The 26,872-nt window shown below is 40.5% G+C and overlaps 6 protein-coding genes across 8 annotated transcripts; 2 read left to right on the forward strand and 4 right to left on the reverse strand.

The window, feature by feature from the left end:
- Window positions 1–14: 14 nt before the first annotated feature.
- Rsph4a (Radial spoke head protein 4a) lies at window positions 15–8,452 on the reverse strand. Its single transcript, XM_028305010.1, has 13 exons — window positions 8,239–8,452; window positions 7,967–8,156; window positions 7,543–7,668; window positions 6,879–6,967; window positions 6,363–6,450; window positions 6,025–6,109; window positions 5,555–5,688; window positions 4,270–4,389; window positions 3,799–3,952; window positions 3,054–3,199; window positions 2,282–2,496; window positions 1,316–1,460; window positions 15–250 (listed from the first exon to the last, which is right to left on the reverse strand). The coding sequence occupies exons 1-13, from the start codon at window positions 8,367–8,369 to the stop codon at window positions 158–160; spliced, it is 1,716 nt and encodes a 571-aa protein (XP_028160811.1). The 5' UTR covers window positions 8,370–8,452; the 3' UTR covers window positions 15–157.
- Window positions 8,453–8,614: 162 nt separating this feature from the next.
- LOC114353176 (mitochondrial GTPase 1) lies at window positions 8,615–11,555 on the forward strand. Of its 2 annotated transcripts, XM_028305041.1 has the most exons (4): window positions 8,615–9,454; window positions 9,815–10,002; window positions 10,496–10,711; window positions 11,084–11,555. In XM_028305041.1, exons 1-3 carry the CDS (start codon window positions 8,842–8,844, stop codon window positions 10,703–10,705), a joined length of 1,011 nt encoding a protein of 336 aa, XP_028160842.1. In that variant the 5' UTR covers window positions 8,615–8,841; the 3' UTR covers window positions 10,706–10,711; window positions 11,084–11,555. The 2 variants fall into 2 exon arrangements, with proteins under 2 accessions (XP_028160842.1, XP_028160841.1); XM_028305040.1 differs by having other exon boundaries at window positions 10,496–11,131.
- Window positions 11,556–14,043: 2,488 nt separating this feature from the next.
- LOC114353153 (uncharacterized) lies at window positions 14,044–15,462 on the forward strand. Its single transcript, XM_028305000.1, has one exon. The coding sequence runs from the start codon at window positions 14,592–14,594 to the stop codon at window positions 15,378–15,380; it is 789 nt and encodes a 262-aa protein (XP_028160801.1). The 5' UTR covers window positions 14,044–14,591; the 3' UTR covers window positions 15,381–15,462.
- LOC114353154 (flavin reductase (NADPH)) lies at window positions 15,395–26,800 on the reverse strand. Of its 2 annotated transcripts, XM_028305001.1 has the most exons (4): window positions 26,695–26,800; window positions 26,307–26,380; window positions 16,100–16,486; window positions 15,395–15,757 (listed from the first exon to the last, which is right to left on the reverse strand). In XM_028305001.1, exons 2-4 carry the CDS (start codon window positions 26,377–26,379, stop codon window positions 15,600–15,602), a joined length of 618 nt encoding a protein of 205 aa, XP_028160802.1. In that variant the 5' UTR covers window position 26,380; window positions 26,695–26,800; the 3' UTR covers window positions 15,395–15,599. The 2 variants fall into 2 exon arrangements, with proteins under 2 accessions (XP_028160802.1, XP_028160803.1); XM_028305002.1 differs by lacking the exon at window positions 26,695–26,800 and having other exon boundaries at window positions 26,307–26,513.
- On the reverse strand, window positions 19,500–20,384 carry LOC114353155 (trypsin-1-like). The gene has a single exon (XM_028305003.1). It carries the CDS (start codon window positions 20,132–20,134, stop codon window positions 19,634–19,636), a length of 501 nt encoding a protein of 166 aa, XP_028160804.1. The 5' UTR covers window positions 20,135–20,384; the 3' UTR covers window positions 19,500–19,633.
- LOC114353152 (putative trypsin-6) lies at window positions 22,619–24,634 on the reverse strand. The gene has a single exon (XM_028304999.1). It carries the CDS (start codon window positions 24,063–24,065, stop codon window positions 23,193–23,195), a length of 873 nt encoding a protein of 290 aa, XP_028160800.1. The 5' UTR covers window positions 24,066–24,634; the 3' UTR covers window positions 22,619–23,192.
- Window positions 26,801–26,872: the final 72 nt, after the last annotated feature.

Here is a 26,872-nt window from a genome sequence, read left to right on the forward strand (position 1 = left end):
GGTTCCAGTCGCACAGTCGCAACAGCAATTACGCGCGAGTAGGATGGGTAGCTAGGGGTCATTGGACAAAATTCTACGTGCTCACGGACCGGGCTTTAGTGTACCAAGCATGATCAATGGCCAGTCATTCTCAACCTTACTGCGTGGGCATAAGGTGCTAGTCCTCGTCCTCTTCCTCCTCGCCGAAGCCTTCCCCCTCTCCAGGCAACTCGGGCGGGGGTGGGGGCGGAAGATGCGCGATGCGGTATGCCTGTAGACAAATCGTATGTGTTATAGAACTTCTTAAAATATTTAGGCTGATGGTTTTATACTATAGCATACTTTGCGGCGCGCTCCCACGACAAAACTATTGATTTTCCAAAAAAAAATATAATACGTAAAATAGGAAATTTCTCTAGTTTTAGTTTCTCTAAAAAGCATGTTTTATCATAAAATTAATCCGAATAGAAATATTTAAAAAAACTGCTACTAGGCAGCATTTTTTCCAATATGGCGGCGCGAGCGGCAACCTTACGAGGTCGCAAAGTTGAAATTCGTAAAGAGCACATCGAAATCTATATAAATACCAATTTTCATTACTCCCGGAAAACTTTCTAGGTAAAACTACCAAATGACTGGACTACTATACATTGTTTATTTTTTTTTAATAGGAGAGTCAATCAAATTCAATCAATATTGAATCCAAATGCCAAAATATTAAACTTTCGTTTGCCATTTAGATTTATTTTCCCAAAAATGCACAAAGATCGCCGATTCCATACGTTCGGCTACACAGGATATTTTATAATATCGACCCGAATCGAGACAACTGCGCATCTGGCCGTGACGTCACATCGACGCTCTGATACAGCCACGGGGTGAACGCGGATGAGTGCGAGGGAGACGCATTCCAGCGATGTTCGCAGTTAGCTCGATAGGATTGTAATTAAAATCTCAGACAAACTGAACTAATCTCACATTGAATAGTGAGGTTACACAAAATGTTGAGTTTTCCAGAGAATCGTAAGTTTAGTTGAAACTAAACTTGATTAGATCAAATTGCTTTTTACTCGCACATACATGAAAATTTTATTTCCAACTAGCTGACCCAGCGAACTCTGTTCCGCCTTAAAGGCAATGAATAAGCCATCGTAATTTTTCCTTATTTGCTTACCGTTTAGACCTTCCCTGGACTACGACAAACATTTTAAAACCAAAATCAGCTCAATCGGCCCAGCCGTTCTCGAGTTTTAATCAGACTAACGAACAGCAATTCATTTTTATTTATATAGGTAGAAGATAGATATGTAAGCCAAATCAACCAAAAGTCTCTCACCTCCTCGTCAGCAAATGTTGGGTCTGCCATCTCCATGACCTCAGGCCCGATGGGGTACTCGTCCTGTGGCCGCGGCAGCTGAAGCGGTGAGAAGTTGGGCGGCTGGAACTTTAGCCCCCAGCCAACGTACATGCATTCTGCTTTCCTGGATAATAGGGATTGAACGCTGCTGAATGGCATGTTGATAAATGCTGCAGGGACAGCCAATAAACACGGGGTGTCTGGACTAAACTGGCCGCAAGAAGCGTTCAAACATTACGTATCAAAGACGCGCCCCACCAATTTTTGGTCGAGAGAAGCGCGGGGTGCGGGGAGTTTGATCCGAGCAATCCGAGAGTCATTATTGTATTGTGTGTGTGCACTCATGGATGATTTAGCATGTACCGATAACAGTCAAAAATTAGCGGAAGAGTGGTGTGGCGCGTCTTTGTGGATGAAATGATCTATAACGCAAATTGGGGGGAGGGGGGGTCACGTAAATCATTACGATGCATTACAAGGAAGTGGTTTTCGAACTACGCGTTACATAACATTGCTTGCGTTGGCAACACTTCCCGTATTTTTCTGTAAATGCCTCGATTTCGTTCGAAATATCGTCTAAAGGGAAAAAAGTCACCGATAATTTCGCATGACTGTTAATAAAATTGATTGGACACGTCAACATATGCAGTAGCAAATCAATTGTCTATCATGGCATACGTATACTTTATGGTTTAATTAGCTTTTGCCCGCGGCTTCACCCGCGTGAAATTAATTTGTCACAGATCGTCATAAATTATGGCCTATATGTTAATCTGGGTTATAAACAATAATACTGTAAAGTTTCAACAATATCCGTTCAGTAGTTTTGGCGTGAAAGAGTAACAAACATCCAGACATCCACACAAACTGTCGCATTTATAATATTAGTAGGATCATGGCTTACGTAACTTTCAAGCTAATAAAGGGCATAGAAAGGTCACGAACTTGCCAGAGGTCGCGTAAGCAACAGCCCCAGGCCAGACGTTGCTCCTGAGCACAGCGAGTGCTCGGTCCGGCGCTAGAATGGAGCTGCATCGAGGGGTCCAAGCTGGTAAGCCTTCGACCCTCGCATCCTCTGATAGGGGGGTGAAGAGAGGGGGGCCGGACTCGGGCTCCATGGGGGGAGGGCCTTCGTCTTCTTCTTCTTCGACGCCCTCCTCCTACGAACGAATATAAAACTATAGGCCTAGAGTTTAACTGACTTAGGCCCGATTCGACCAAACTTTTATCCGAGAATAACTCCGGGTATAACTGGCACATTGACAGTTTCAGTATGGGAAATATGTCAAAATATTGAATAACTAGCGATTTATTCTGAGATTAATATTTACTCTTGTTTGGTCGAATCCACCCTTAGGCTGAGTTATACCATCTCACTTTTACTTTAACAAACGTCAAAAATCTCTCATATTCCATGCAAAAAACACCGGTTGTTGTAGTTACGGTTAAAGTAAGTCGGTGCAACTCAGCCTTAGTGCCTGAGGCATGGGAATGGGAGCAACACGGGAGGGTGTTTTTGTGATGTCAAACGTCAACGACAGTTGATGTGCTTCAGATTTGTATGCTTTGTCTTTGTCACGTCATAATATGTCAATGTCACCCCTCACTTACGCGCTAGACTTGTGTTAATGGATGACCCCAAAAACTGCACATAAGTAGGTTCACTTGTGTGCTGTACTAATCTATTATATTACTTCTGTAAAAACAAACTGCTTACTATCCCAGCATTGGGGTTCCACCAAATGGTGCGACCTTGCTTGAGGATATGGCGTCCATGGTGCACCCAGTACGTGAGATTGGGGTCCAAGAGGTCCTTCAACGTGTGCCCCTGGTAGAACGGATTGGGGTTGAAGTCCAGGTCACCTATAATCAGAATAGTTCTGATAAAGATAAGATTAAGATATCATCAAGAGTTATTTCTGTCAAGATAGAAAAGTTTTCGCATGAGATTAAATGCATTATGAAATCGCAATCTTGAATTCTAAGATAGCGTAAGAATGTTCACCTCGGAAACGATAAGCTCTTAGAAGAATTAGCGACAATCCTATCCTGAAAAAGCAATGCTTTCCAGCTACAGAGTTAAGGTAAGGTCTTAGCACACTTATCAACTCTGGAAGGGATCACGAGGCAAGACATTTACATTACGGTGCGGATAGTGTATAATAATAATAGTGCATGTTGCATACAGAGTTTTTTTTTTTATCCACAACGAGGAAGCTCTTGGCCTGTATCTCACCTGATGGTAAGTGATGATCAGGCCGAATGTGGAAGCGAGCTTCACCCAGAATCCTCAACCACGGAGGAACTGGCTATCTTACCTCTAGCTGCCGGAATACAACAATGCTGTTGGCGACAGACTTAGGTAAGAGTTTCACACGAAGAATACCGACTGCCTCGAGTTGATGCGGTTTAGGTACGACCCGTTTCCGGGTTGATAAGTATGCTTCGTCCTTTACACTCACCACCGCCCTCTTCCATGTCAATATCCTCCTCTTCCTCGCCCGAACCGAAGGTGAAAAACCCTTGGGGGGAGACGCAGCTGCCTGCAGCGATGCGCGCGATTTGTGCCCGAAGGAAGTTGCGTTCTGTGCCTTCGAATGGGGGGAAACTCAGCACCTAGACCAAGCGATTTGAAAGCATGGAAAATATTACAATATTTTCCACTTTGATCACCTGGATTTGATCACCCAAGTGATCAAATTGGACTCCAGACAACACTTTGGTGTCCTTTAAACACCCATGAATTGATGGATAAGATTACCTAGGAGATCAAAGTGGACTTGTTATCACTGGGTTATCAAAGGACACCAAAGTGTCGCCTGGAGTCCACTTTAATCACCTGGGTCACCAATCATCCAGGTGGTCAAAATGGAATAGATCTGGCTAAAGCTATTAGATGAACCTACAAAATTGTAGCTGTTCTACTGGCTAACCTCTGCATCAAGATCTCCGGTCATGCAGCGAACAGTGAGCCTCGCCACGCGGATTTGCTCAGGTATGAGGTCTGGCAAGCATATCCACGGTTCGCCTGGTTGGTTGCACACCCAGTACACCTGATGATCGCAATAAAATATGGAAAAATAACATTTGAATGAATTCAAAAGGTAAACTAAAAGGATTATGCCCGTTTTCACCTTCAAACCCTAATTTTTAAATGACCCCTATGGTAACACATTAACTATATTAATTTTGTTTTCATAAGGTTCATTTGAAAATTAGGGATTGATGGTGAAAACGGGCATTAATCTCTTATCTAACCTCTCTTTTCTTTCACTGTAACTCCTGTATTTATTATAGCCAGAATCTATAGTTTGGCCTTCGATAAACCAAATCAGACAGTCAAAGTTCGGAATTAACTTTAACTGTCTGATTGGGTTTAGTTTAGGGATAGGTTAGATTCAATGGATGGGCGCACAGTACACCTTGGAGGTGTGCCCAGCGTGGGATGTCGAGCGGGAGTCCCTCGTTGTCGCCGTAGGAGACGACCTCTCTCTGCAGGCCGTAGTGGCCCGCATGGTGGGGAGTAAGGAGGTATGGCAGGCGATGCTCTCCTTCTGCGAGGCAGTTATCTCGCAGAAGGAAGCGGCGGAGAGGGAGCGAGAGGCTTCGGCTGACGCCCCTATGATCCGCCGCCGTCGTCCAGGGCGTCGCAGGGTTTACAACCTCCACGCTCCTCCTTAGGAGTCTCGACCGCCGGGTATGGGGATGCCCGGCGGGCGCCTAACGAGACCCGTGGCGCCGGCGCACCAGTGTCCAGGGCGCCGCCAGCGGATGACCCGAGGGGAATCACTATTCCCCTCGAAGCTGGAGGGGCTCACCCAAGAGCGAGCTGTAGCCTGAGAAGGAGCCGCGGACGAATGTCCAATAGGACAATAACTCGCGGCTTCGTATCATTGGCCCCGGAGGACACTGTCAGGTTTTAGTGGGTAGGCCCCGCCCTCCCGGCGGGGAGAGTCCCACATAACCCATTGACTGACTGTCCCCATCAGCCAGTGGGCATGCGCAAAGAATTTACCGACGCAAAAAAAAAAGATTCAATGGATGGGAACAATGAATTTATTTAATCAGAAGAATCGAAAGCTGATGGATGATGATGATGACCTGGATGCAGGCAGTGAAGGTACGGTCGGTGTGGAAATCCTTGAGGTAGGCCTTTGTCCAGCAGTGGACGACATTTGGCTGAAACGAACGGAAGCATCGAAAATTGTTCTTGACCACCTTTTTATTGACGCCTTGCCCTGGTCGCTCGACGGGTATCGGTGGAGGGGGCTGCCAGGTAGACACCGGTTCTGGAGGTAGCTTCGGAGGCACTGGTTCCTTCGGTTTCTCTTCCCGAGCTTCGCCTTCGCCCACTAAATGAAAACAAAGTGGTTTTCATTAAGAGGCGTCAAATTGCCTTTGGAAGCTCGGTGACGTTATGTGTAAAAAGTCATATGCTGCGTAAGCTTTCACCTGACAAAATGATCTTTTGGGTATAATAAACCATTTCATTATCACCGTTGTTTCTACACGGACGTTGGAAGCGGACCCTATTTAATTTACCAGAGACAAATGGAAGATACTCCCCACTCTTACTAAACGGGTTGCGGTCTGGTGATCTTTTATTTCTACCTAACCGATTCGTTGCATATGGCACGTCATTTTGAAATCGATGGTTAGAAGAAGAAACTAAAAGGAATTAAACGTACTCAGTTCCTTCTGCTCCTCAGCCTCTTGCATGCGACCCTCCCCTTCCCCCTCCCCCTCTCCAGGCATGTCCTTCATCTCGAACTCCTGAGATTAAGACAAGGGAACAATGAGATCTAGTCTACTATACGTCTAATAAAAATCTGGATAATTTCTGTGAAATACATGTGTGTAGGTCGTAAATATTCGTATTTTGTGTTTCATAGATTCTGATTCTTTTCGAATGAAGTTCTTTTCGTTTCATTTGAAATACATTTTGATACTATCTGCTACACTTACCTATCTGATGCCAGAGTGTTCAATTTAATTTAAACATAAGATAAAGTAATTCTGTAGATACCCTAATCCTCCTGTCGAGTTCTTCGATAGTCAGATCTGTCTCCGCCACGTAATAGTTTGCTTTTGTACCATAAATCTTGCCGAAGAAACTGGAAAAGTCAAAAGATTATCTACGACTTTAAACAGACTCGGACTATTTAATATTCTCGCACGCAAAACCTGAACTACGTGATTCGTTGAACTCATTTTATTCACATAAAGCATACAGTGTCAGAGGCGTCTCTAGCCCGTGTAGCAGCTGTGTGCAATCATTAACATAATAACATCCTCCATCCACTAGTCTCTGCGTCTGTGTGCAACGCATAGTAGGTTCGTTCGTTCGTTTCAGCCGAAAGACGTCCACTGCTGGACAAAGACCTCCACCAAGGATTTCCACAAAGACCGGTTCTGCGCCGCTCGCATCCCGGTATTCGTTCTTATCTATGGTGCAACACACACACTGCACCACCTCTAGGCTGCTTGACTGAGTTAATCAGGTCTTAGGGGCTTTTACGAATGCTGTATCAAAATAACTTACCGAACGGTAGCAACCGGCTCCTTGATCGCTAGCATGTTGAGCGCGATGTATACTGCGTAGCACTCACTGTCTGGGAGACCATAACCAGCCTGTCCAAAGAAAGAAAGAAAGATACATTTATTACAATGGACATCACACAAATACAGGCAATTACATAGACATGACAGTGGCACATAATAATGGAACAAGAAAAAAAAAAGAAAAAAACAAGAGTAAACTGAGCAGTGCCACCCACCCACCAATAAGATGCCCACTGCAACGGGACCCCACTCAGCATATGCCGTGGCCCACGGTGACGAAGGCCACGGCGCTGGTTTTCAGTGTGCCCCATGCATTCAAAGAAGGAAAGAATACAGAGGTATTGAAGGTGTTAGCTAACTTCACAATCCTTGAGGAGAGAAGAGATTCTTGAGATGATTATCAAGGATTTAACGACTCCGAACAAACGCAGATGTGCGTTAGGGCTATATTTCACCGGGACACCATGGCGGCGCAACCAGCCGCCGGCTACCAACAAAATGTATACAGCTCTATAGAGTTACTCACCTGGTATCCGTTTGGCTGCGCAAAGCTGTATACCTACATTTTGTTGGAATCGGCGACTGGTTGCGCCGCCATGGTGTCCCGGTGAAATAGCCCTTATGTAATCTTTGATGTCACTCACCTCACGAAAATAATAATTATGGTCGATTAAATCCGAGATCCGCGGCTTCACGTTGTCTTCTTCTAAATCTAACTCCTGCTCCTCTTCTCCCATATCTTCTAGCTTTTGAGACTTGCTGGCAACTAACTGTAAAAAAGAGCATACTGATCATAGGCAGGTAATCTACAAACCCACTTTCCTGGGTGTAGAATTGACAAATTCTCCTAATCAGAAGTTCTGGATTTCGATACCCAGACTAAACTGTAAAAAAAACTACAGCCCTTCAATTTTAGCTACGATTAATTAGGTCACTATCAGATCTATTTACTTAAGTCTGAAACAACTTCACACCATCTTTAATGCCATATAAAGTATGACGAACTCAATGCCGTACCTAATGCATTCTCTGACAGGTAACCTTCGGGCACAAAAAATCTAATCATACCCTGAACATTTCATCAACGCGTCGCACAATAGACAGCTGCGGCGGCGATAGGTATATGTCGTTGAGGAGGTCGAAGTTGGGACGGAACTTCTCCTGCTTCACCTCCCAGGAGTACTGCTCGAAGCTGTCCACCACGTCCGGCGGCTTCTGCGACAGGATCTTGTGCACCACGTCCACTAGGTGGTCGTATCTGTATAGTTAGTGCAAGCGTTTCATAATCGGGTTCGATTCCCGGTTATATCACCTACTCTATGTTTTTAATAAGCACTTACAGTGTGTCTCCTGTGGCCGCGCATTGCTGCTTCAGGAAATTCTTCGCCAGAACCAAATCATTGTTGAGATCTGGCATAACATTTTCAGTTGCGGCTATTATATCGGGCTCCAGTAAAAATGTTTGCGACATTTTGAGGGTTTCACATGAGAGTAAAAGTAAATTAAACTAGAAATCCAATTCTACTGTGGATTTCTGAAAATAATGTTTTCATTTGATATAGATTTCAAACCATGACAGGTTCTGTCGTAATTTTTATCATTTGAGTTTTTAAATAAACAAATTGCTTCAACCTTGAATGCTTTTTGCAACCAAAACACAGATTACATATTAGTGAACCAAAATAAACACGAAGACGAATGCATCCGTTGCGAAACGTCAAAATTTGTGTTTTGGACTTGAATGTCAAAGAGGTTATTTAATTTTCAACTTGATTTTTCTATTTATTTTAGCGCTGTAGGAAGTTTAAAAGTGTTTGTGAATGATCTACTACACCAAAAAATAAAACCATCGGACAATCCCAATGTTCTTCCTAAAATTATAACATCTGCTGGTAAGTGGTGCTCTCAAAAACAAATCAAAACAATAGCAACAAAATCGCGAAATGGCAACGAAATTCGACGCGGCTGCTTACAATTTTCGTAAAAAATGTCCGTACATAAGCAAGGATTTGCTCAGGTGGTTCCCCGGCCACATGAACAAGGGTCTAAAGCAAATGCAGCGCAAGTTAACGAGCGTAGACTGTGTCATCGAAGTTCACGACGCTAGAATACCCTTCACTGGCAGAAATCCCATATTTACGAAGACCGTAACAGGTGCTAAACCCCACATATTGGTCCTGAATAAAATGGATCTGACTATGAAGTCGTTAATTCCCAAAATAAAAGACCAGTTAAAAGCAGAACAAAATATAGAACATGTAGTGTATACGAACAGTAAAGACCAACATTGCCTTGGATTAAAGATGTTGAGGCCTCTCATGGTCGACCTGATCAAAAATTCAAATAGATACAATAGGACAGAAGAGTCAGATTACAATGTAATGATCATCGGAGTGCCAAATGTTGGGAAATCATCGTTGATAAATATGATGCGGTCGAAAAACATGAGTGTAAGACATGCCTTACCTGTAGGAGCAGTGGCTGGGGTGACTAGAAGTCTGATGACCAAAATGAGGATCAATAATGACCCTACTATATTCATGTTGGATACACCTGGTGAGTAATATTTAATTAGAATATTAATTTACAGCAATAATAAGGTATTCAGTTGTTAGTTTATCCATATCTAGGGTTGCCATCTCTCCAGGTTTCCCTGGACTTTTCCTAGTTTAAGAAGGCATCCAGGTGGTGTTTTATTTGTTGTCCTGTTATAAAAACCTTATGTCTTGGGCTAATTCAGGGTGATGCAACTAAGTTTTATACAAAAGCTGACATATCCAGGTTCTGGGCTTCAAAATCAGGGTTTTCACACATCTTGTTCTGGATGCCAAATTTTAGAGATGGCAACCCAGTCCTATTTTGCCATAGCCTGCTTATTTAACCACTATGTAATAAATTGTTCATCTTATGTATCAGGTATCCTGGAGCCCTCCGTAACTGATATTGAGGCAGGTCTGAAGCTAGCGTTGTGTGCGTCGCTGCAAGACCACCTGGTCGGGGAGGAGGCCATCGCGGACTACCTGCTGTACTGGCTCAACAAGCACGGCAAGTTCAAGTACGTGGACTACATGGGACTCCTGGAGCCTTGTGATGATATCCACCAGGTGAGATGTTGTATGATTAGAAGTTAAATTTATTTTATTTTTAAAATATGAATTCTATCTATCTATTGTTTATTGGATTGTCTACTTTATCATTATCTAAATCATGTAATTACAAAATCGATGTAACTAGAACTAATAAAAACCATTAGTTCTAGTCACCTTCCTGCAGAGTAACAAAGATCCATTCTCAAAGTTTCAAACAATCTAAATAAAATATAACTCAAAGGTGATCAACTATCAACTATCAACGCACAGCCCAAACCACTAGACGGATCGGGCTGAAATTTGGCATGCAGGTAGATGTTATGACGTAGGCATCCGCTAAGAAAGGATTTTACGAAACTCCACCCCTAAGGAGGTAAAACGGGATCCACGCGCACGAAGTCGCGGGCGGTCGCTAGTTAATATTATAAAGAGGAAAGATTTGTATTTTTGTATTGAATAGGCTCCAAAACTACTTGACCGAATTTCAAAATTCTCTCACTACCCCCAGGTGTTATTCTCGGGCGCGCGCAAGATGAACCGCGTGCGGCGCGTGCGCGACTTCGACGGCAGCACGCGCGACGTGCCCGATCTGACCGAGGTGGCACGCACCATGATCAAGGCCTTCCGCACAGGCGAGCTGGGCCGCGTGCTGTTGGATGTAGACTTGTTGAAGAACCACCCGAGTCACGCTAGCCGTAGCACGAGGCAGATGGCGTAGCACGAGGCAGATGGCGTAGCATGAGGCAGATGACGTAACAACGAGACAGATGGCGTAGCAACGAGGCAGATGGCGTCGCGTAGTTCATGGCAAAAGTTCAAAAGGTTAACTTGCACCTTTTGAGATTGAAGGTAACAGACAAGTTAAGAGCTTGCCAACCTTTTGAGGTGAAGAGCCACCGTATACACTAAATATCATGTAGCTACGAAGATTTATGACATTTTATAATTTTAATAGTTAAATAATTAATTTTGTGACTGAAACTAGAAAGCACAAAAGACGTGTTAATTTTTTTTCCCTTAAAATTTCACAAAGCTTGCAAGGCCTAAGTGTTCACTGTGCTGCTAACCAAGCGAGTCACGCTAGCCGTAGCACGAGGCAGATGGCGTAGCACGAGGCAGATGACGTAGTAACGAGACAGATGACGTAACAACGAGGCAGATGGCGTAACAAGAGGCAGGTGCCGTAGCTCAGGACTCGGCAACGTTTTGATGTGGGAGCGCGGCGAGACAAATGGCGTAGTTCAGTGCTGCAAACTAACCTTTTGAGGTAAAGAGCCAATAGTAACAATTTACAAAAATACAGTTTGTAAGACCACAAAAATGTTTTATATTTGATGACCTGTGGCGTAGATGGAGTAGTTCAGGATTTTAGCTAAACGTTTGATAGACAGGTCTTTGGGTAACAGGGTCCCATACTGTCCAATATTATTGTCAAAATCCTAAATATACTAAACTCAATCCGTTAATATTAGCCTATCGTACGGGACTTCCCACTTCTCGTTCCCACCGCTACAACTCCTGTGTAGGCAGGATCTACAGTTAGACCGCCAATAAAAACCTAACCAGTAAAGGTCAAGTATATCGATACCTCTGGGCTCAAAGGTCGTAAAGGACAAAATACCGAAAATGAGTTATTTATACAGTTTTACTCAGAATTTCATTCTCTATCGATCTGTATATTTAGTTTGTCGAAAATCCCAAAAAAAGTGCCTTTACGACCCATCATTTTTGCTATGCTAAACAGAATTAATCGTGAAAATTGGGATGTAAATAACATTTGATTTTTTAGTACAGTTACTATGGTAGTAAAGAACAAGTAAACACACATTTTTGGGCGTATAACCTAATATTTTCATACCAAAGTCTAAATAATTTGTCCTTTACGCCCTTAGATTATCTAAACAAATATTTTAAAATCTACAAAAAGAGGATATTAAAATAACTGAAAAGGTAAATTTATTAGATGTTTCTTATTGTTTTTAAGTATGTGCGTTTTGAACAAACGAAAGAAATAAAAAATCATCAAAAATATGTAATAAAACTATTTTAGAGTGTAACATTTATGTGATTTGTACATATAAAATGATGATATCTACCCACATCGGGTAATGTAGCTTTTTATTATTTCTCATATTACTAGAGACTAGGCATTTGTCAGGGAAAAAGATAATTTTAAAAGATGATTTAAGAAAATGAAAACATGCTATAAAATAACGTATTACCTAATTAAGGTAGGATAGTCATCATCAAAATTGAAAAAATGAAAAAGTTACATTTGTTAAGAATATTATGAAAAAAAAAGTCGCCTTACTGTAGTACCTCAACGGCCGGTTCACGCATGTCTCCGTTTTACTGTTTCGTTTTATCGTGTACGTTTTTTTTCGTCAAGTACAATAACATAAAACGGAACAGTAAAACGGAGACATGTGTGAACCGGCCGTAAGGTGTCATTATTTTGTATGCACAAATCACAAAAATGCTACATTTTACAATTGTTTTAATGATTTCCTAGTAATTTTGACTAACGCCCTCGGTCAAAACCACTTTTGAGTTTTGACTGTAATAATTATAATAAATAAGTATAGTTTCTAAAGTTATTTGGATCAGCTAATAAAATATAACTAATCTTACTTACCTAACCTTTCTACTTTTGTACCAAGTACAATAACATAATTTCTAGCTAGTATGAATAATAATGTTTAATCTTTTTAGAATTTAGAATAACTACTTTGGTTTTCCTTTGTCCTTAATAATTCTATCCTATCTGCATTATCATAAGGTCAACTGGTTGACAGACTGCCCTATGGAATTAAGTCCGTCATTTCTTGTTTTTCGAAAAATTAATAATGATGAAATAAATAAATAAAATCAAATTGGTTTCGGCTTTTCGTAAAAAGTAGACATTTAAGAAGTTTTATTTAAAAGCGTCATAATACTTATTTTCTAATTTCGCTCTTATATCGGAAATGGTATCTTCTAGTTCGAAGATATCAAAACTTCTGCTTAAATACATAGATTCTAAAGTTATGTGCATTAAATTATGAAGCTACGAAAAAATATTTTATTTCATTAAAAACAAACATAATTTATTTAAATATGTGAAGAAATGGTATATTACCATATCAAATACCATAAAACATTAAATATTTAAGCTAAATTATCAATTTTTCCTTGCATAATACCTTACCTGGATATTCCGTTTACGACCTATGAAAACCTATAAAACTATGTAAATTGTCATTTATTACCTTGGTTTTGTAGTTTTGTAAAATAAAAATAGACTTACGTCCTGAGCAACTTGCCTAGGACGAATATTTGAGGGGCGTAAAGGTCTTTTTAATGTAATTTTGAGGGCGAAAAGGAAATCTATCTCAGTAAATACAGCTCTAGTCCAATTTTTCAATACCTCTTCGGAAAATGCTGTGAATTCTAAGCACTTTCTTCTTAGGTCATATTTTAATAGCTCGAAAAACAAAAAAGTTACTGTCGAATAAAAAAATAAAAAATCGTTTTTTGCTTCTCCTGAAAAGTCGTACTTTGTCCTTTACGACCTTTGAGCCCAGAGGTATCGATATCCCGGGGGAAAATTAAACTGTCATTGGACCCGCAACAAAATTAATTAGTAGTGTCCGACCGAAATTAGTTTTACGACCGAAACCGAAACCGAAAACGAATTTCGGCAACAGTGTCTATTTCGGCCGAAACCGAAACTTCCTTACNATTCGGTTTCGGTCGTAGTTTCGGCAAGTTTGCCGCCGAAAACGAAACTAAACCGAAACTCGTGTTTTTACCGAAACTCAACCGAAAACGAAACCGAATATTCGGTCGGACACTATTAATTAGAAGAAAATCCTAGCCTATTCTTTCAATTAAACTAATATGAAGATCGTTCTGCCTTCTTCCAAAAGTTGCTGTGCCTTTATCATTATGGATAATAATGTTGTATGTGGACAATAAATTATGATAAATCATTAAACGATTGAGTATTTAATTAATGTATAACCAAATAAATGTAAATATTGTAAATATGTAAGATACCTAATAAATAGTAGTAGGTATACCTCGACAAATACGTGTTTTATTACTTTTCCTTATAGCGCACGCTTGACCATAAAATACAAGGTTCACAAAACTTGCAAGGCCAATTACAAGAAGTCAACATTATGAATGTTAAAACTTTTTGCTATATCAAGCATAAAAAAAGACATCCTGTCAAACCATTTTAGAAAAATAATGTGACAACGTCAAAGTAATGAAAACCTCAATGTCCTCAATTTAAGTTCAAAATCAATGCCATAAATAAAAATTGAAACCTGAATAAAATATAAAAAAAATACATGGATACTAACAGTGCTCGCAGGTCATAGCAGGTCTTTCGAAGAATGTTCTGCTGCCTCTGAAGTTCTGATTGGATCTCAGGGTACGGGATCCAATATGAACCCCCTCCGGTACCTAGAAAGCATCGTCACATCGATCCAGGAGTACCGCTGGCTCATCGACATCGCGGCGGACTGCTATCCGATCGCCATGATGTCGAAAATACACACCGCCTGAACTGTGACGCGTCAGAACAAGTGTGCAGTCAGACGGCGTGCTGAGATGCTATGATGATTGTGTTTCCAAAACCTAAGAGAACCTCAGAAGACTCCTTCACCGCTTCCGTGAGCGCATCGGTCGGACGCGACTCCATCTCGGACAGAACATACTCGACGTCGGCGTTCGAAACCGACATCGAAACCTTCAGCTCGACTTTAACAGAGAACACCCTGAGCATGATAAGCACCCCGTGGACCACAGAGTCGTGGACCGTCGGGACGCTGGACTCGAACGCTCTGGGCTCGTCTGCCTTCTCGTGGCCGTGCAGCGACGAAACGATGAGCTCCTTCACCGACCTGCCAAACACCTCGACGTCCTACGGGGCCGTGAGTCCGCCCTTGAACAGCAGTAAGACCACCGTCACCATCCTCTGCGGCGGCGGCTCCTGCAGCGACAGCGTCCCTATAAAGCCGTTGACCCGACAGAACAGCAAGATGCAATCGACACCAGACACCTTCAGCTCGTGGACTGTTGAGACTTTCACGAGTTCTGGTTGGGTATCGGACATAGATTCGCAAGTCGTCAAAGCGAAATACCCTTGGAGTCCGAGCACCACGTTATCTGGGACCGACATCTACCCGAGCACTTTGGACTCGTTGACTTCTCGCAAAGGGAGCCGGGTGACGATAGCCACAACGGCGACATTCGGAAGCAGGAAAGGGGAGAAGGGACACATCACCCCCATGACCTACATAGGCCTCAACAACGCGCCCGAACACAACCATCTATTGAATTGGGCGATCGAGGTCAAACGCATTCCGTTAAGTGACTTGCCTAATATTATAGCTGCTGTGTAAAAAAAAAACGAAAGTAACAATAAGACATTTATTTAATAAAATAATGTTAAAATCACAAATTGTTTGCCTTGCCCTTAAATAACAATAAAGTAACAATGAGGTACTAGTACAATATACCTATAATTTAAATGCTCCGTATCTAATGTGCGCTTGGTTGTCGGACAACCTTTTACCACTTGCCACATTTATATTCTTACGACTAAAATATCCAATGGCAGTTTACTGTTTCGGCGTATTGCAGATGCCGATGACAGACTTGTAATACTTGGGGTCGTCGAGCGAGTCGACCAGGAAGGAGCCGAGGTCCCACTTGGAGATGGTCCTGCCAGGCGACTTGTCGGCGTTCACTTCTACTTGGATTTCGCGGCTGGGCTCGTCTGAAATGAGAAACTCGTATTAGGCCTTGTCTAGGAGGGCGAATTCGCCGCGAATGTCTTCGCGCTTTGCGTCCAGAGAAGCGATTCGAAACGCGAGTGTTTGGAGAGGGACTCAGTAGTGCAAAATACGTGCACTCGCAGCGCCGTCACGTTCGCGCGTTTACTGGAAGAGGTCCCTAGGCCTAGGTCTGGCGTAGTGCACGCGATTTATGTTATGTATTGGGATACTGATACTAGCAAGTATCTTGCCAACGCGCGTAGGATTCGCGACGAATTCGCCCGTCTGGACAAGACAAGCCGTGTTACTTTTGATGTTATTTACCAAAACCCTGTTAATCTTACCTGCTATATGTGGAGGGAAAACCGCGATCCAATCCAGAGGACTCTCCTTCAACGCTTGGTACATTCTCTTGTGGTCCTCGTTTATGCTGACGAATATCGGGGGCACTTTCTCCGGCTCGTAGAAGAGGAAGGCAGATATGCACGCGGAGACAGGCTTCACGTTTTTCGCGCGCATTGCGTCGATGATGTTCTTAGTGCCCTCGGACATGTCCGAGGTTGGGTCCAGACAGTTGCGGGTGCCCAGAGCTATGACCACCCCATCTGTGCCTTCCACGGCCTCGGAGACGGAATCAGGCTCGAGCACATTCCCTTCGAAGATCTCCACCTTATCCTTGAGATACTCTGGCACTTTAGCGGGGTCCCGAACGAAAGCTCGCACCGACAAACCTGTGAATGTATGTCATATATAACATTTACATATTTAGACCTATTTTCTGCAGTGTTATTGCATATTGAACAACGTGCTATAATATGAACCGTTACTACTTTTCAAATTTGCTGCTTGTTAAAGCATTACCTACGTAACATGTAACTAAATAAAACAAAGCTATTTTATATAGGAAATATGTATTTTACACAATTTATTGCTCCTCACTTTAGCTTTCGATCACATACCTGCATACATAACTAAATAAAACAAAGCTATTTTATATAGGAAATATGTATTTTACACAATTTATTGCTCCTCACTTTAGCTTTCGATCACATACCTGCATACAGTCTAATTTTTTAGAAATCAGCAGAAATGTCATCAAATATGGCCAACTGACATAAAAATATTTTTAGTCTGTGAACTAGTGATGCGACAAAACCTCTCGTTAATCGCGAAGTGAAATGTTGTAGTACTTGCGTATCATCGCCGGGTGATCGTCAAAATACTAAAAATATGCAACAAAGTCGCAACATTGAATGTGAACTGATTATGAAATTTTCGAGAACAGGAAACAAACTGTATGCACAGATGTAATCAAAAAGCACACTGGACAGTAAAACAATCAATGATATCCGTAAAGTTATTAAACTTCTGTTGCTTGCTGTTGCTTGCTGCGTGATTGGTGGATTTTGACATATCTGTCAATGTCATGTCAAAAATAACCAATCATGCAGCATTTGGACCTCGCGTCTAGGTATTGCCATCTGGCGGATTTTTCAATCGCGAAAACCCTCATTGAAAGAAGTTTTTTATTTTCTTAAAAATAAACAATGGAACAATACGTAAGCATAATTGCATAAAAAAGTAAAATAATTTCGTTTAAATAAAACCGACTAAAAATTAAACTGACTCCGAAAAAGTAAACACTAAAAGTAGAAAAATAAATTTACGTTATCTCCAATATTGTCGAAGTTATCGCTGGAAAACTAAGCAAAGTATCGTATATTTTTTATTTAAAATTAATCAGTAATCGGAATAAGTGAATACTTAAAATAATATCGATTAAATTTACAGATTATTGTCTATGACTCACAGGTTACGGCACTGATGTGTCAGAGACAAGTCATAGACAATATATATGTCGCAGTCGGATTGTATAATCCGCCGTTTTACATTACCACTAGGCATTTTACATTACAGCTCTGTTTTGTAATACGGCGGTTCAACGTTTAGGCGGATTGTCATTACGATACGTTCTTCAATACGGCGGCCCACGTTTAGCCGCATCGTACTACTATTTAGATTGTAGGGTGACCATACTTACAAAATAAAACAATGTTTAATGAAAATAAATTTTAATAAGACAGATTTCTTCTCACGATATTCCTTAGTTATTTTCGTTACTTTAAGTAGGTAATACTATATTATATATTAATTGGCTTCTGTCATTTTTTTGTATATTTATAAATCACAGGGGACAGCCATCGCAAAACAAATACATTTTTTTTGAAAGTTAATAATAAATAAAATATTTGGCTTTAGTCATTTTTAAACATAATGAGTAATCACAAGGAAAAAACATATTCAAAGATATCTCAAAATCTTCACCAGCCACTGTCATAATATCATACTTTTTGCACCAATAATATTGAGTAGGATTCCACCGAACACCAGAATCCATAGCCACTTTAGCGGTTTTGTTGTGGGCTATAACCTCCAAAACTCGGTCCCTTGTCCACGGTTTTTTGACTGTTCCACATTGTGAAGAATATAAATTCTACGATTGCAAGTTAAAATTGTTCTTAAACTCACTGTCGACACACATATTTATAACATTTTCTTAATTAGATTCAGAAATAACTCCGTAATTTAGCAACACATTTTCTGCATCCGATGCCATTGTTGTTGTTATGTCAGGCAGCGCCACGGTATTGAAAATGGGAACTAAAAATTGTCAAAGCGGCGGGTAATGACACGCTGTTTTACATTGCGGCTAGCCGTATTGAAGAACGTTTGGCGCCGAATACATTCCGGCGGATTTTCATTCAGCCGTATTCAATCCGCCTAAACGTTGAACCGCCGTATTACAAAACAGAGCTGTAATGTAAAATGCCTAGTGGTAATGTAAAACGGCGGATTATACAATCTGACTGCGACACATACATTATGGCGAATTTCAAAGATGGTGTGGGATATGAAGATTGCAAAAAGGTTAAAACAGCATCATCAACGCAGTGTCCCGTTGTGAGCGTCCAAACAGGAGTTAGCACTGATGCAGTGCAAACGTATTCGAAATATGCGTCAAGTTGGTTTGAAGAAATTTTCATTCCTAGTCTGACAACGTATGGGTATTCCATTGGGTCTGCATCTTTGCCGCCAAAGATCCGCAGTGCGGCTTCAATCACACCGCCTAGGACACTTAAAATGAGTAACACTGGAATCATTTTGAGACTTATTTAGTTTGTAATGAAACAGCTGCTCTTTTGTACATGTATTCTGAACTAAGTTACCTTTTAGCTTCGGTAGAATGGCTAGTTGTTACTTAAAGTAAAACATACTGAACGATGTCCCCATGTACAGCGATCCTAAAATTACTATTTTGCTTTTGTATGAATGAATGAATTTTATATGAATTTTAACACTAGTTTTATGTGCAGTCCAGTAAAGTAGTTATGATTGTTTACAAAACCAATATCAATAAACTAAACTATAGATTGTATTATTATTTTCGTTCAAATGTATTGATGGAAAGTACGCAATAATCGAAAACAATATTAAAATGACTTAGTAATATTTTATTATATCGTTGTCTTATCCTTCGTTATGTGGTGGGTTATCCACCCAATGAAAGGACCGACAGGCGTTAAGACACCAGCAACTCGACTATCTGTCACCGCAAGGTTGTCCACTCGCAAATTGCATTTTATAAACGTTGCTGTATTAACTGCTACGATTCCCGAATGATGAATCAAGGGCCCCCCGGAATCACCCGGACAAAGTGTGGTGGGGATCTGCTGTTTGCATTGTCTGCTAATACACATGTTTGGATAAGTATACGTCAGGTCAATCTTCGGGCATTTTTGGATAAGAACGTCCAAGACTTGCAGCGGCTGACCAAGCTTCAACGTAGTGTCCACTTGGTTGCCCGCCTTAGTGAGGCCTTATCCGACCGCGACAGACGCTTGTCCCATCAGAGAGGGGTACTCCATTGCGCTCAGCTTGCCGTACCAGTCAAGTTTTATTGGCATAGTCTTCAGTAGCCCGACATCGTTACGTAATAATTGGCTTGTTTTTATATTAATAAACTTATACGTTGGATGATTTACTGTAGCGATGACGGCACTAAAACTGTTTTCTGTTGACCCATATCTGATGACTAAACTTATCAATTCCGATTCAAGCAAATGGTGAGCTATCATATAGTCAGCACCGTCAATGCAATGCCCCGCTGTCAGCGTCCAAACGAGGCTCAGCACAGACGCGGTGCACACGTGAATAGACAGGCCCTTGTAACTGTCTTGCAGCTTGACTTTGCCTTGAATTTCCATTCTTACGACATATGGGTATTCGAATGGATACGCGGGTCTGCCGCCGAAGACACGAAGCGTTGGATCGCTAGCGCCTGCTTTTAAGGCATTACAGAATGCAAAAGCTGACACCATTTTTAAGTGGAGATTCTAAAACCAAAACATAACTAAAGTAATAATAACATTTTATCAACACGTAAACAAGTACTTCGTACAACTAGAGATGTAAATTGACTGTATCTGACTGGTCACGAATCACGATGGTCAAAACAAAAGCCATAAATGACCGGTCATTTACTGTCAAATTCAATTGGCGTCATATATTACTGTCTACACCTTGCACAAACTTTGAACTTACTGATCCTGAATTCATTGTGATTGTGGTCTGTATTATATTATTCCTGCTGGACGTGTGAATTTTCAGAAATAAAGTTCATATAGCCTGACCAGGAACATAAAAACCCTGGCATAGAGGCGCGTCCATTGCATTTGATAGTGCAACACTGAGTACAGTCGTACCTGTGTTAAATTAATAGGCTAACTTTATGTATCAGGATTCAGGATTACGGGTTAATTTGATATTTTCATAAATTAACGAAAACATATTATTATAGGTAACCTGTTTTAAATAAATTAAATGAAACCACCAATCGAGCAAGTAGGATTTATTTTATTATTCATCAATAATCAAATTCAGAACTTGAAAATACAACTGCAATGTCTGCTCATGAACGCTTCAAACTCGGTACTTCTTTCCCAATTCCATAAAATTCAACATTAGAAAGTGACAAAAAATTTTAAAATAGGTAGTTGAAACAAACCACAGCTAATTTTCATAGTGGACTGTACTATACGATAAACATGTCAGTCAATTTGACATCCTTTGTCGGAAACATTATTCAATGAAAATATTGTCCGAACCCTTAGTATTTCTCTTCGACAAATACTTTAACACATTGTGAACCACTTTTCTTTCACGACTATGAAAAGATTTTAGCAATTTAATTCACAAAATCAATTGCGCACATTTAAAATAAAGTTTGTTTACACTTTGACAGCAATAGACTGACATGCAAGGTGACATGTCAATGAAGTTTTCAGTTACTGTTGCCATTAAAAGAAATTAGTACCATTAGTTTTCCGCAACATGGCGAGGGTTTTTATGTTCCTGGTCGGGCTATACTAGGTATGTATGTGTCGCAGTCGGATTGTATAATCCGCCGTTTTACATTACCACTAGGCATTTTACATTACAGCTCTGTTTTGTAAAACGGCGGTTCAACGTTTAGGCGGATTGTAATTGCGATACGTTCTTCAATACGGCGGCCCACGTTTAGCCGCATCGTACTACTATAGATTGTAGGGTGACCATACTTACAAAATAAAACAATGTTTAATGAAAATAAATTCTAATAAGACAGATTTTAAGAATTATTACCTTCGTTACTGTATACTAAATAATATATTTGGCTTCAGTATTTTTTTTTTACTTAGTTATAAATCACAAGGGATAGCCATCTAAAAAAAAGTAACTCAAAACAATAGACTTTTCTAAACATTTTAAGAATTAATTAGATATTTGGCTTTAGTCTTTTTTAGACATTAAAAATGATCAAATGGAACAGGTAAACCAAAACAATAAAGTTTTAGTAATTTTTTCTGGGTTATTTTTCTTTAAGATAAAATTATCTTCACCGGCCACAGCCATGATTTCATATTTTTACACTAATAATATTGTGTAGAATTCCGCCGAACACCAGAATCCATAGCCACTTTGTCCGGCAGCGCCACGGTATTAAAAATAGGAACTAAAAACTGTCAAAGCGGCGGGTAATGACACGCTGTTTTACATTACGGCTAGCCGTATTGAAGAACGTTTGACGCCGAATACATTCCGGCGGATTTTCATTCAGCCGTATTCAATTCGGCTAAACGTTAATCCGCCGTATTACAAAACAGAGCTGTAATGCAAAATGCCTAGCTGTAATGTAAAACGGCGGATTATACAATCTGACTGCGACATATGGATCAGCAACGGCACACCGTTCGACCACCGACAATCTCAGTGACATCGTTGCGACTGTTAAGCACCCGGCTTATAATTTACTTAATTTAGTGACCATACAGCTTGGTGCATCAGGATTTAACGACGTTGCACTAGCAAAGACTAAGTCGACGAAATTGACCAAGTACGCAAAGCTGAGTGCGGTTGAGTACCCTTCTCTGGTGGGGCAAGCGGCCATCGCAGTTGGATATGGGATGACATTTGAGGGAGACCAAGTGGACCACACTTTACAACTTGGTAAAACGTTGCAAGTATTGGACGTAATGATAGGGACATGCCCCAAAGATTTTCGCAAAAAAGCTTTTTCTCCCATCATATGCTTGAACAGACTTTGCAGTCAACCCGCTACAAATATCTGTCGTGGTGATTCTGGGGGACCCCTGCTGCACGACTCAGGAATTGTTGGAATTAATCATATGGGTGAATCACACGAATGTACACTGCGATCAGCAAAGTCAGGAGTCATGAAAAGTAGTACTGTCGGGTTCAACATACCGATCAGTCCATATGTGGGATGGATATCTAATCAAATACGAGAAAAGGAAGAAGCCCACTAGATATGGTGGAGTAAAACCCATCTAAATACCTACATCGCGGCTTCATTGCTTACGACTGGGAGACTCCGTCAACATCTAGTGAACTCTAGTGCATTGAACTGAAAATCGTCGGGTTCGATCACTCATAACTCGAGAACTGCTAGACCGATTTTCATGGTTTTTGATTTGCTGTATTTATCCCCGTCCCGAGTAGCAAAAAAACGATTAAAACTTAGGAAATTTGAAAAACGAAAAACATTTTCCCCATACGAAATGTTCCTGGATTTCGTATTTTTTCTACCCGTGTGAAGCCGCATAGCCGGGGCGTACCATACCGCTAGACAAAATGCGAATGGGACGGTCTGCGTCAAATCCGTAATAATAAATCTGAAGGATATTATTATCCTTAAGTACCCAAACAAAAAAAATGAATAAAAGCAAAAAATACTTGTTTAGAATGTTCTTAGTAAAATTCCATTATTTATTTGTTATAATATAATTTACTGTGACTCAGAGGACATACAATAAACAAAATGTAGATGATAACAAAACACTTAAGTAATGGAATGAATAAATAAAGTTCCATTAAAGATTACGTTTGATCCGACGTCGTTTTAATGTGATCGGTAATCCAATTGATGAAAGGGCTCACCGGAGTGATCAGTCCAACAATATTGCTGCTAATCCCCTTTTTTACATGTTTCACTTTGCAATCTGACGATATTCCAGTTGATATGACTCCCAGGATCCCACTGAAATGCATAATGGGACCTCCAGAATCCCCTTTGCAAAGTGAGGAGGGATTTCCACAACGCCTGTTCAAGCATAACCCAGGATATATCATTTTGTTCTTCTTTATGAAGAAAGCACAATCTTGAACAACAACATCTAAAACTTGCAATGCTCTTCCCAGCTGCAGGGTGTTTTTGATTTCTTTTTCCATTAGCATCAATCCATATCCCAACGCTTTCGCGGCTTGCCCAGCCATCGTGTTGTAATCCACAGCGCTCAACTTTGCATAGTGTTCTAACTTTACAGGCAGGGTTTTCAGCAATCCAATGTCATTATGTACCCTAACCCCATTCATAGCATACATAGAAAGGTAAGCAGGATGCATAACATATGATACAATGTCACTAAATTTATCATTCTGTGATGGGATGCCAGAAGGTGACCCATATCTTACAACTCCTTTTGGATCAATAACCCATTTCTCAGTTATGATCAAGTTCAAGTGTTTAATGCAATGACCTGCTGTTAATGACCAAGTGGGTGTTAGGGCTGAAGCGGTACACATGTGGCTGTTTTGCAAAACAAGTTGAGTCTTATTTTTTGCCTTATGCCTTATTTCCATCCTTACAACGTAAGGAAATTCAGTTTGTTCAGCGTCTCTGCCTAGGAGAACACGTAACGCGGAATCGGTAACATCCACACTTAAGAAACATAATATAACAAACACTAACATGTCATTCCATGTGAAAATACAACAAGAATATACATAGGTATTGGTATTGCTTAACTGACTTGTGTAAAAATTATGTTCATGCTTCTAAAGCAATAAAATTCTACATGAAAAAGCAATAAACATTTGGTATATTATTTGCACCAATATTATTAAGGAAGGAAGGCCTTGGGGGAGGCCTTTGTCCGGCAGTGGACGTCATTTGGCTGAAATATTATTAAAGTGGAATAATAAATGCATGTTTTATGTAAAAACATAATTGAACACAAATGTAGTGTTACTAAATAAATTTAAATTAGTGCAAATGTATTTAGGTACATACAAGTATAAAATAACTTTGTGTACTATGATATAATATGTAGTAATCAGATAACTTCTTCATGCGGCACATGATTGATAAGACTTTTAAAATTAAAATGTTGAATAGAATGGATATAGAGCTTGTGATTGATTGAGCTCCAATTACTGTACAATACTATAGTCTGGTCCGTGAGCACGTAGAATTTTGTCCAGTGTTGCAGTGAGTGTGCGAGCACGGCAGCAATATAATAGTTAGGGAGGCGAATAGGGGAATTTTTGGCAATAAATAAATAAAATAAATAAATCTTTGGACAATTTCACACAGCGCCAGCTAGCCCCAAAGTAAGCAACTTAATGCTTGTGTTATGGGTGCTAGCTTAACGGATATACTACTTATATACTGTTTTTTTAAATACATAAATATTATACATAGTCACACCCAGACCCGTCACAGAAATTAAAATTCTTCATTTCAATTTCTGCCCGGCCGGGAATCGAACCCGGGACCTCTCGGCATAGTAGTCCGTTCTGAACCACTACACCAAACGGCCGGCAATACTCGAGCGTGGCAGTTTAAGATATGAGATATACCTTAGACCTAATAGAACAACCTTGTAAAGTATTTAGCTCTATATGTAGTGACGCGCGCCTAGGATCGACGATCAGATTAGTAAAAAAAAATGGATAGTCTGAAATACTCGAGCGCGTCAGATTAAGATATTGGGGGTTGATTTAAGTGTTTAAAGACTAAATTTAACTAATCTGACGATAAGTCCTTGACGCCGCCGAGTTATAGGGTCGCGAACTTGTAAAAAAAAAACGTTAATCCGGCATTCTCGAGCGCGATATTTTTTATTTTATTTTGAAGAATATAATCTAAAACTTACTAAAATACAAAATCTGCCGGTTTCTGCATGACCGGAAGCGTGGAGAAGCCATTTCGTCTTCCTAATAACGCGTTGCGGAATATAAGTCGCGAACGATACATTTTACAAAAAAAAGTTTAAATAAACAAAAAAGGTAACTTTATTACATTCTTAAATTCCCCATTTTATCAAGGAGAAAGAAAGGAAAAAAAAACCAAAAAACCTTTTTCGGTCAGATTAAGAGAACCCACCAACATTTTTGTCAGATTAAAAAAATATGCTTTCAGGATACCGAGATAAACCTCCCCTATGAAAATCTGACGCGCTCGAGTATTTCAAAAAACCTTTTTTTTTGCATTTTCAAAAATTCATCGTAACTTATCGTCACGCCGAAATCGTCAGTTTTTTTAAAGGGAGCTTCCTTGGGGCCTCCTTAACACCCCTTCCGAAAATCTGACGCGCTCGAGTAAATTTTTTTTTTCATTTTTGACTACTTTATATGCCTACCCCCACCACGCAAACCGGCAGATTAGTATACCGTTGTTATCAGAGGCACTCGGGGCATACGTAGTATGAATATCTGACGCGCTCGAGAATGCCGAAGTAACTGTTTTTTTTAAACATTTTTGAAAAACCGTACACGCCAAACCCACCGCTAAAATGGTTTTTGCCATACGAGCTTTTCTTTTCCAAATTATTTTATCTTTCGATTTTCATAGGTCTCGACGGCGCCGTTGAATTACGCCATTTAGCTACCTCGCCTCCCTAACTATAATTACGCGCGAGCGATGAGAATGGGTAGCTTGGGTCATTGGACAAAATTCTATGTGCTCACTGACCGGGCTTTAGCTTGAAAATTGTTTGAATATTTTTGCCCGTTTTCACAACATTTTTTGTTGATGCTCTACTCCTATTGGTCGTAGCATGATAGTGATAGCCTTCCTCGATAAATGGGCTATCCAACACATATATTTTTTCAAATCCGACCAGTAGTTACTGAGATTAGCGCTTTCAACCAGACAAACAAACTCTTCAGCTTTATAATAAGTACTAGTATAAATATTTTTAAGACACACACCTTTTTTCACTGCAGCATCCAAGGCGCAAAGCCCCGTCATGCCGGTGGAGCCGAAGATCACGATTTTCTTCATTCTAGAAGCAATAATATACGTCAGTACCCACAAACAGGATAATTACAAATATCTGCACCGCTAACCGGTCTGGCTCACAGATCACTATATATGTAGCAAGCGTCTGGCTAATCGTCAACAAGTCCCGTCGCCGACCACTTGAGATTTATCAAGAGCATTATCTAACTGATAAAAATTACACACGATTCACGATGAGTCTTTCATCGGAGGTGTGCCCAATCAACAAGTAAAACTTGAATGATATTGACTGATACTGTATTGTGTCGAATGAGAAGAAACAATCAACCAAAATAATGTAATATTTAGGTTTTTTACCTTGTATTTTTATGGTGAAAGGTCGAGAACCGGTGAAGAAACAACTTTATTGCGGGTCACTTGTCACTTGCAGGTAGTGGTGTGTGTGGTGGGGGTGGATGACTTTGACACTGATTGACATTGACAGTATTAAGTTCCGAAATACCCACCACACTTAACCTTTTCAGCGCCAAGTCTT

The sequence above is a fragment of the Ostrinia furnacalis genome, unplaced genomic scaffold (assembly GCF_004193835.3).
Source record: "Ostrinia furnacalis isolate ACB-3 unplaced genomic scaffold, ASM419383v2 OfSCF1632, whole genome shotgun sequence".
Taxonomy (NCBI): domain Eukaryota; kingdom Metazoa; phylum Arthropoda; class Insecta; order Lepidoptera; family Crambidae; genus Ostrinia; species Ostrinia furnacalis.